The sequence below is a fragment of the Piliocolobus tephrosceles genome, chromosome 21 (genome assembly GCF_002776525.5).
Source record: "Piliocolobus tephrosceles isolate RC106 chromosome 21, ASM277652v3, whole genome shotgun sequence".
NCBI lineage: Eukaryota > Metazoa > Chordata > Mammalia > Primates > Cercopithecidae > Piliocolobus > Piliocolobus tephrosceles.
Genome location: NC_045454.1, coordinates 21,083,099 through 21,093,927, shown reverse-complemented (window position 1 = coordinate 21,093,927; position 10,829 = coordinate 21,083,099). Strand labels below are relative to the sequence as shown.

Genomic DNA, 10,829 nt, shown 5'->3' with positions numbered 1-10,829 from the left:
CTGACCTCGTGATCCGCCCGTCTCGGCCTCCCAAAGTGCTGGGATTACAGGCTTGAGCCACGGCGCCCAGCAATATTTTTAAAGATTCTAATCAAAACTTCTCTTTTAAAAAAATTGATTCGGCCAGGTGCTGTGACTCACGCCTGTAATCCCAGCACTTTGGGAAGCCAAGGCAGGTGGATCACAAGGTCAGGAGATCGAGACCATCCTGGCTAACATGGTGAAACCCTGTCTCTACTAAAGAAAAAAAAAGACAAAAAAATTAGCCAGGCGTGGTGGCGGGCGCCTGTAGTCCCAGCTACTCGGGAGACTGAGGCAGGAGAATGGCGTGAACCCAGGAGGTGGAGCTTATAGCGAGCCGAGATCGTGCCACTGCACTCCAGCCTGAGTGACAGAGTGAGACTCCATCTCAAAAAAAACATAAAATAAAATAAAATTGATGAGTCTATGGGGATAGGGAGGGAATAACGTATGTTTATTGAACACCTAATATTCCACTTACCTGAATGTCATTTATTCTTTATTATAGTTTTGTTGTTGTTGTTGAGACACGGTCTTGCTCTGTCACCCAGGCTAGAGTGCAGTGGGGTAGTCACAGCTCACAGATGTACACCACCATGCCTCGCTTCTTTTTTTATTTTATTTTATACTATTTTTGCAGACTTGACTTGAACTTCTGGGCTCAAGCGATCCTCCTGCTTTGGCATCCCAAAGTGCTGGGATTATAGGCGCAAGCCAGTGTGCTCAGCCACTATTACAGTCTTGATAGTAGAAGTGTCTCAGTGTACTGGAAAACTTTGTCTAAATTTCGAAAAAATATTAAAAAACACATTGCTGTTATTTGGCCAACACAGATTTCTTTGCTCCATCATTATTTATTGGCATTATTAGCCTGTTGACTTTCAATTTCCTTAAATCCCTTTTGTTCCATTTTTGTTTTTTTTGTGGTCCCCCAAATAGAAGTTTTTTTGTTTTTGTTTTTGTTTTTTTTTCTGATACGGATTCTCACTCTTGTCACCCAGGCTGGAGTGCAGTGGTACGATCTCAGCTCACTGTAATCTTCACCTTTGAGGTTCAAGCGATTCTCCTCCCTCAGCCTCCCAAGTAGCCTAGATTACAGGCATGTGCCACTACCGCCCACTAATTTTTTGTATTCTTTTTTTTTTTTTTGAGATGGAGTTTCACTCTTGTTGCCCAGGCTGGAGGGCAATGGCACAATCTCTGCTCACTGCAACGTCTGCCTCCCAGGTTGAAGCAATTCTCCTTCCTTAGCCTCCCAAGTAGTGGGGATTACAGGTGTAAGCCACCAAACCCAGCTAATTTTTGTATTTTTAGTAGAGACAGGGTTTCGCCATGTTGGCCAGGCTGGTCTGGAACACCTGACCTCAAGTCATCTGCCCACCTCAGCCTCCCAAAGTGCTGGGATTACAGGCATGAGCCACTATGCCCGGCTTTTTTGTGTTTTTATATTTATATTTTTTAATTTATATTTTGATACGGAGTCTCGCTCTGTTGCCCAGGCTGGAGTACAGCGGCACGGTCTTGGCTCACTGCAATCTCCACCTCCCAGGCTCAAGCGATTCTCCTGCCTCTGCCTCCTGAGTAGCTGGGATTACAGGCACCCACCACCACACCTGGCTACTTTTTGTATTTTAATTAGAGACAGGGTTTCACCATGTTGGCCAGGCTGGTCTCGAACTCCTGACCTCAGGTGATCTGCCCACCTCAGCCTCCCAAAGTGCTGGGATTACAGGCTTGAGCCATTGCGCCTGGCCTTTTTTGTATTTTTTTTTTTTTTTTGAGACAGAGTCTCGCTCTGTCACCCAGGCTGGAGTGCAGTGGCGCGATCTCGGCTCACTACAAGCTCCGCCTCCCGGGTTCACGCCATTCTCCTGCCTCAGCCTCCAGAGTAGCTGGGACTACAGACGCCCGCCACCACGTCCGGCTAATTTTTGGATTTTTAGTAGAGATGGGGTTTCACCGTGTTAACCAGGATGGTCTTGATCTTCTGACCTTGTGATCCACCTGCCTCGGCCTCCCAAAGTGTTAGGATTAAGTAGAGACCGAGTTTCACTATGTTGATCAGGCTGGTCTCGAACTCCTGACCTCAAATGATCTACCCGTCTTGGCCTCCCAAAGTTCTGCGACTACAGGCATGAGCCACTACACGTGGCCAAAATATTTATATTTTGCTGGACATAGTTCACCAATTTTTTCCTGTGTGTTTCTGTTCATTTTAAGGAATGGTTGATCACATTCAAATAGATTCAAGTTTCGAGGTAAGAAATGAAACCACAAAGAAAAAGGTAGGCTTCAGTAAAATGCACATAAATTAAAATTTCTATACAGCCCACTTCCTTAAAGGAATTTAAATGTGGACAGATTGGAGGGGAAACATTTGCAGCAAAAATCGTAAGTAGAAGGAAACAATGGTTAAGTACACAGTGCAGTAGCCATTTAGGAAAGTTATAAGCCATTTAAATGCCCCATATAAGGTGTTTTTGATGATCAGAAAAAAATCAAAGTGTAAAGGGGAATACAAAATTATATGTGTACTGTGGTCACATCTGTATTGTTCTGTGTACGGAAAGCAGACTGGGGAGAAATAGCGTTAAGTCCTAATAGTAATTTTCTTTTTCTCCCTTCTTCTTGTTTTTTCTTTTGCCTGTCTCCCTCAATATTGCATATCTTTTCCATTAAAAAGTATTGTATTATATATCTACTAACAAGACATTCGTTTCAGATTTTTTGGTTTTGTCTTCAAGGAACATTCTTATGCATACAACTTCATACTTTTAAAATTCTCTGGCCTGGCTCAGTGGCTCATGCCTGTAATCCCAGCACTTTGGGAGGCCGAGTTGAGGGGATCGCTTGAGGCCAGGAGTTCAAGACCAGCCTGGCAAACATGGTGAAACCCGGTCTCTACCAAAAATACCAAAATAATTAGCCAGGTGTGGTGGTGTGCACCTGTATTCCCAGCTACTTTGATGGCTGAGGCACAGGAATCACTCGAACCCAGGAGGCAGAGGTTGCAGTGAGCTGTGATCACCTCACTGTACTCTAACCTGAGCAACAGATTGAGACTTGTCTCAAAAAAAAAAAAATTATTGACTGGGCGTGGTGGCTCACGCCTGCAATCCCAGCACTTTGGGAGGCTGAGGGGCCGATCACCTGAGGTCGGGAGTTTGAAACCAGCCTGACCAACATGGAGAAACAGCACCTCTACTAAAAATACCAAATTAGCCAGGTGTAGTGGCGCATGCCTGTAAACCAAGCTACTTGGGAGGCTGAGGCAGGAGAATTGCTTGGACCCAGGAGGCAGAGGTTACAGTGAGCCAAGATCGCACCACTGCACTCCAGCCTGGGCAACAAGAGCGAAACTCCGTCTCAAATAAAAAAAAGAAAAAAACAAAACTTTACTTTGGATAAGTACTTAGAAATGGAATTTCCAGGTTAGCCACTAGATATTATTAATGGATTTAATATGAAAAACCTTTACTTGAGGATATATAAACCTTTAAAAGACAGGGTCCCTATTCTTTAGTTATAAATAAAGCAGCATTTGTAAGGTAATATTCAGAAAACAGCTGGGTGCGGTGGCTCAGGCCTGTAATCTCAGCACTTTGGGAGGCCGAGGCGGGTGGATCACAAGATCAGGAGATTGAGACCATCCTGGCTAACACGGTGAAACCCCGTCTCTTTTAAAAACATACAAAAAATTAGCCAGGCATGGTGGCGGGCACCTGTAGTCCCAGCTACTCAGGAGGCTGAGGCAGGAGAATGGCGTGAACCCGGGAGGTGGAACTTGCAGTGAGCTGAGATTGCGCCACTGCACTCCAGCCTGGGCGAGAGAATGAGACTCCGTCTCAAAAAAATAAATAAATAAATAAAAATTCAGAAAATATCAGATAATATCATATAAAGTCCTCCTGTTCATGCTGATGACATTGGATGGCCAGTTAAGGATGACGCTTCATTCTGTCCCCTGCAACCACGGTCCTGTCATGACTAAATGATACTGACCCTATGAGAATGCTGTGGATGTGAAAGCATTTCCTCAAGTTAGCTTTTTGGCCTGCTGGTTTTAATCTAACAATGGGATATCCAAAGTGAAACTAATGGAGTGAAATGATGGTGCATCTGTTGGGGGGAATCAGAGATAGCTAGAGCAAGGCAGACACCTGCTGAACTCATCTCTCCTAAGAGCGGAAGCGAGAAGCAGTGTTGCTAGCAGGGCTACTGCGCATCTGTACACGTGGCTCCAATGGTTCTGACTTGTTTTTTTCCCCAGTATGACCCTAATACATGGGGCAAGTTAGAAAATCAGAGTTGGCCGGGCGTGGTGGCTCACGCCTGTAATCCCAGTACTTTGGGAGCCAAGGTGGGTGGATCACTTGAGACCAGGAGTTCGAGACCAGCCTCGGCAACACAGTGAAACCCCGTCTCTACTAAAAATACAAAAATTAGCTGGGCGTGGTGGCAGGCACCTATAATCCCAGCTTTGAGAGGCTGAGGTTGCAGTGAGCCGAGATCAGGCACTTCAGTCTGGGCGACAGAGCAAGACTGTCTCAAAGAGAAAAAAAAGTGGGGAAAGGAAAGAAAAGAAAATCACAGCTTGTTCGCCACTTGCAGCTAAAGCAACAACACACATGCACAAAAATTATTCAGTAAAAGCAAAACAGTTATCTTGAGATTTTCTTTTATATCCAAAGGAAGACTCTATCTTTTATGTTTGAACTACCCTTTGGAAAATGCCTTCTTTTTTTTTTTTTTTTTTTTTGAGACGGAGTCTCGCTCTGTCGCCCAGGCTGGAGTGCAGTGGCCAGATCTCAGCTCACTGCAAGCTCCGCCTCCCGGGCTTATGCCATTCTCCTGCCTCAGCCTCCCAAGTAGCTGGGACTACAGACGCCCGCCACCTCGCCCAGCTAGTTTTTTGTATTTTTAGTAGAGACGGGGTTTCACCGTGTTAGCCAGGATGGTCTCCATGTCCTGACCTCGTGATCCGCCCGTCTCGGCCTCCCAAAGTGCTGGGATTACAGGCTTGAGCCACCGCGCCCGGCCTTGGAAAATGCCTTCTATATAACAAATGTTGTAATTCTCTTCTAATTGGACCTTGAGGTCTCTCAGGAGAATGGCTATAAACTCTAGTCTCACCCTAATGGGGCTCTAGGGGAGGGGCTTGTCGGTCTTTACAGTAGCCTTTCACTGGACATTTATTTTTCCTGGCCCACAGCCTAATGCTCAAGTGTCTGACCCATGGCCAGGTGTCTCGCAGGAAACTTGTTTATACTGGCAGATGCTTTGCAACTTTTGTCTGACTTGTGTGCAGTTTATTCCTACCATGATACCCACTCTTATATTTTTTTGAGACAGAGTCTCAATCTGTCACCAGGCTGGAATGCAGTGGCATGACCTCGGCTTACTGCAACCTCCACCTTCTGGGTTCAAGCAATTCTCCTGCCTCAGCCTCCCGAGCAGCTGGGACTACAGGTGCGCGCCACCAAGCCCAGCTAATTTTTGTATTTTTAGTAGAGACAGGGTTTCACCATGTTGGCCAGGATGGTCTTAATCTCTTGACCTCGTGATCTGCCCGACTCGGCCTCCCAAAGTGTTGGGATTACAGGCGTTAGCCATCGCACCTGACCTTTTTTTTTTTTTTCTGAGGCAGATCTTACTCTGGTGCCTAGGCTGAAGTATAGTGGCAGGATCACAGCTCACTGCAGCCTCAACCTCCTGGGCTCAAGCAATCCTCCCACCTCAGCCTCCCAAGTTACTGGGACTACAGGCATGTCCCACCACCTCTGGCTAATTTGTATATGATATATATTTTTGTAGAGATAGGATTTTGCCATGTTGCCCACCTGTGATTACAGGTGTGGGTTACCACACCCAGCCAATGTACATTTAATTAGCGAAGTGCTATCTATACTATTTTATGGAAGTACTAATTAGTGAAGTGCATTAGTGGTTTTTTTATTGTTGTTGTTTTTGTTTGAGACAGAGTTTCGCTCTTATTGCCCAGGCTGGAGTGCAGTGGTGCAATCTCGGCTCACTGCTACCTCCACTTCCCAGGTTCAAGCAATTCTCCTGCCTCAGCCTCCCAAGTACCTGGGATTACAGGCATGTGCCACCCCCCCCCAGCTGATTTTGTATTTTTAGTAGAGACTAAAATGGTCTCTCCATGTTGGTTGGGCTGGTCTCAAACTCCCGACCTCAGGTGATCCATCCACCTTGGCCTCCCAAAGTGTTGGAATTACAGATGTGAGCCACCGCGCCCGGCCAATAGAGGTTTTTAAACTTTTTGTAGATAGTTTTGAAAGATCCTGTCTTCCTTTAAGAAATGAGAAAAGGCTGGGTGTGGTGGCTCATGCCTGTAATTCCAGCACTTTGGGAGACCAAAGCAGGTGGATTGGTTGAGCTCAGGAAAATGGCAAAACCTCGTTTCTACTAAAAATATAAAACATTAGCTGGGCATGCATGCCTATAGTCAAAGCTAACACAAAGGCTGAGGTGGGAGGATCACCTGAGCTTGGGAAGTTGAGGCTGCAGTGAGCTGTGATCATGCCACTGCACTCCAGCCTGGGCAACAGAACAAGACCCTGTCTCAAAACGAAAACAAAAACAAAAAAATGAAGCAAGAGGAAAAAAAAATAACAAGAAAGAAAGTGGTAAGGGAGGAGTGCCTATTTATTAAGCTTTTGTTGTAAATAGTAATTTGCATATCAGATGTTTACTGTAATATTCTTTCAGTTTTGCCTGGCCTACAGCTTGCTGTGTGCTTTTGTACTCTGTTTCATTTATTTAGGAAATAATATATCAATGTGTTTTATTCATTCCCAGCTCTAACCATGGAATATTGGGATTGTCCCATTCTATGAAGGAGGTTTGCTGGTCGCAACAGGAATATTCATGAACATGGAGGTACTTTGTTGAAGTTACACTAACTTTTTTACTCTTCCCCACTCTCATCCTATCCAGTCTGCTCACTATATTCTTCCATCCTTCAGCACCCTTCTATCTCTTCCTTCATCTTAAAAACCTTTCCTTTAATTTCAACAGCGCTGCATGGGTTTGTCATTTCAGGGGTTGGTCATGTTCCAGGATCTGTTTATAGACTTCTCTCAGGAGGAATGGGAATGCCTGGACGCTGCTCAGAAGGACTTATACAGAGATGTAATGATGGAGAACTACAGCAGCCTGGTCTCACTAGGTAAGGATGTCTATCCGCAAATAACTCATGAATTTTGGGTGTACCTTTTAATTGTCTGGGTGAATTTTTCCCTGTTGCCTAGGGAATTGTTTTGTGTTTTGTAGATTAAGAGATGGGCAGCTCTTTGGGGTCCCTCCATCTTCTCCATGCTTCAGACCTTTACACCTTTCTCTAGTCCTTCATGAGGACTAAGGGACTAACTTTGAATTCAGGAACAACAGGAGTATGTCTTACTTCTTTTCTTTCTTTTTTTTTTTTGAGACAAAGTCTTACTCTGTCGCCCAGGCTAGAGTGCAATGGCATGATCTCAGTTCACTCCAACCTCTGTCTATGGGGTTCAAGCGATTCTCATGCCTCAGCCTCCTGAGTAGGTGGGATTACAGGCATCCACCACTATGCCTGGCCAATTTTTGTATTTTTAGTAGAGACAGGGTTTCACCATGTTGGTCAAGCTGGTCTTGAACTCCTGACCTCAAGCAATCCATCTATTTTGGCCTCCCAAAATGCTGGGATGAGTGAGCCACCATGGCTGGCCGTCTTACTTCTTTTCTTATAAACAGGTCTCTGTAGCCCAAAGCCTGATGTGATTTCCTTACTGGAGCAAGGGAAAGAGCCCTGGATGGTTTCAAGAGACGTGCTGGGAGGATGGTGCCCAGGTGAGTAAGGACTGAGCAGATGGGGAAGACACTGCTGTTTAGAACCCAGCCTGTCAGGGAGGCAGCACCATACAGGTACTGGTTGAGGAGTCTCTTCCTTAAGGTCCCATGTAAGGGTTGTGGCCTAAGAAACATGGAGAAAAGTCACAATACCCCCCGACACACACTTTTAAAAATGTATTTATTTATTTATTTTGAGATGGAGTCTCACTCTGTCACCTAGGCTAGAGTGCAGTGGCGTGATCTCGGCTCACTGCAACCTCTGCCCCTGAGTTGAAGCGATTCTCCTGCCTCAGCCTTTGAAGGAACTGGCATTATAGGTGCCCGCCACCATGCCCAGCTAATTTTTGTATTTTTAGTAGAGATGGGGTTTCATCATGTTGGCTAGGCTGGTCTCGAACTCACCTCAGGTGATCCACCTGCCTCGGCCTCCGAAAGTGCTGAGATTACAGGTGTGATCCACTGCGCCTGGCCAAGAATCCCCTTTTATCTTCACCTTTTCAGTCTCTACTACCCTCTTGTCATAATTTCTTCCCATTTCAAAGAATAAAGTTACCTTCTTTGGGAGCCATCTGTTTCCTCTATCTTGGAGCTACTTCTTTCCCTTTGAAATTTAAACCTGTGTTCTTGCTTTAAAGAAAAATCTTGCCGGGCGCGGTGGCTCACGCCTGTAATCCCAGCACTTTGGGAGGCCGAGACGGGTGGATCACGAGGTCAGGAGATCGAGACTATCCTGACTAACACGGTGAAACCCCTCTCTACTAAAAATACAAAAAATAGGCCGGGCGCGGTGGCTCAAGCCTGTAATCCCAGCACTTTGGGAGGCCGAGACGGGCGGATCACGAGGTCAGGAGATCGAGACCATCCTGGCTAATACGGTGAAACCCCGTCTCTAATAGAAAATACAAAAAACTAGCCGGGCGACGAGGCGGGCGCCTGTAGTCCCAGCTACTCGGGAGGCTGAGACAGGAGAATGGCGTGAACCCGGGAGGCGGAGCTTGCAGTGAGCTGAGATGGCCCCACTGCACTCCAGCCTGTGCGACAAAGCGAGACTCTGTCTCAAAAAAAAAAAAAAAGAAATCTTTCAAAATATATTTATTTATTTTTTATATTGATCCTTAACTTTTTTTTGTCTTGTCTTTTCTTATCTAGTTTTCCTTTGATGCAGCCATTTCATTCATCAATGGATATTCACTCACTTTTTATTTTTCATTTTTTTGAAACAGAGTCTCACTCTGTCACCCAGGCTGGAGTGCAGTGGCGTGATATTGGCTCACTGCAACCTCCGCTTCCTGAGTTCAAGTAATTCTCCTGCCTCAGCCTCTTGAGTAGCTAGGACTACAGGCATGTACCACCACACCTGGCTACTTTTTGTATCTTCAGTAGAGACAGGGTTTCTCCATGTTGGCCAGGCTGGTCCTGAACTCCTGACCTCAGGTGATGTACCCGCCTTGACCTCCCAAAGTGCTGAGATTACAGGTGTGAGCCAGCATGCTTGGCCTGATTCACTTTTAATGAACATTTATTGACTTAAAAAAATCATAAAGCCTTCTTTTCTTGGTGGGTGACAGTTACAGAAGATATAAGCTCTCAGAATTACAGTCTAATTTATTTATTTATTTATTTATTTATTTTGAGACAATATGTTGTTGTGTTGCCCAGGCTGGAGTGCAGTGGAGTGATCTTGGCTCACTGCAACCTCTGCATCCTGAATTCAAGCAATTCTCATGCCTCGGCCTTCTGAGTAGCTGAGATTACAGGCACGTGCCACCATACCTTGCTAACTTTTTGTATTTTTAGTAGAGACAGGGTTTTGCCACATAGCCTAGGCTGGTCTTGAACTCCTGAGCTAAGGCAATCTGCCCACCTTGGCCTCCCAAAGTGCTAGGATTGCCAGCATGAGCTACCACACCCAGCCTAATAAAGGGTCTAGATCATGTGTATAAATCACTTTCTTTTTTTTTTTTTTTCTAGTTTAATCACTCATTGGTTATATTTCTTTCTTTTTTTTTTTTTTTATACTTTAAGTTCTAGGGTACATGTGCATAACATGCAGGTTTGTTACATATGTGTATCTGTGCCATGTTGGTGTGCTGCACCCATCAACTCGTCAGCACCCATCAATTCATCATTTATATCATGTATAACTCCCCAGTGCAATCCCTCCCCCCTCCCCCGTATAAATCACTTTCTAAAAAGTAGACTCAACCAGGAGATTTCTAATATGGTGCTTAGAAGAAAGAGCTGAAGATATAAATGTGAAGGAATAGGATATGGCTGCTTTTAGTAGGAAAAGGTACACAGAAATGATTGTGTATAAAAGAGGACAATAAGTTAAATATAGAAGACTTAAGTGTCAAGGAAAAGGGAGTGATCCATTTTCAGTAAGTTGGTGACAGTCAACATGGGCAAAAATTGGGCTGTAAGTAGCATAGACTGAGAGATTTTTCTTTGAAGTAGAAAAGATAAGGCATTGCCGGGCGTGGTGGCTCATGTAATCCCAGCCTGTAATCCCAGCACTTTGGGAGGCCCAGGCGGGCGGCTCACCTGAGGTTGGGAGTTTGAAGCTAGCCTGACCAACATGGAGAAACCCTGACTCTACTGAAAATACAAAAAAATCAGCTGGGTGTGGTGGTGCATGCCTGTAATCCCAGCTACTCGGGAGGCTGAGGCAGGAGAATCGCTTGAACCCAGGAGGCAGAGGTCACAGTGAGCCGAGATGGTGCCATTGCACTGCAGTCTGGGCAGCAAGAGTGAAACTCCGTCTCAAAAAAAAAAAGAAAAGATAAGGCATTTTATTTTTCAAAATGTGCTTTTAAGTAATGCAAACTATCCATTTTAAAAAGTGTTTTAATTGTGGGATATAGATGTCTTTATTTTCTTTTATCCATAGAACATTACAAAAATTTTTTTAAAATTATTATTATTATTATTATTATTATTATTATTATTTTTTTTTTTTT

The 10,829-nt window shown here is 44.8% G+C and overlaps 1 protein-coding gene across 1 annotated transcript in view; it reads left to right on the top strand.

Moving 5' to 3' along the window:
• Nucleotides 1-10,829, top strand: part of ZNF850 (zinc finger protein 850) — a 145,623-nt gene that overhangs the window by 4,767 nt on the left and 130,027 nt on the right. Inside the window, exons 2-3 of the mRNA XM_026449426.1 lie at nt 6,841-6,921; nt 7,084-7,210. Coding sequence (XP_026305211.1) covers nt 6,910-6,921; nt 7,084-7,210 — 139 coding nt within the window. The 5' untranslated portion in view covers nt 6,841-6,909. The remainder of the gene's footprint in view (nt 1-6,840; nt 6,922-7,083; nt 7,211-10,829) is intronic.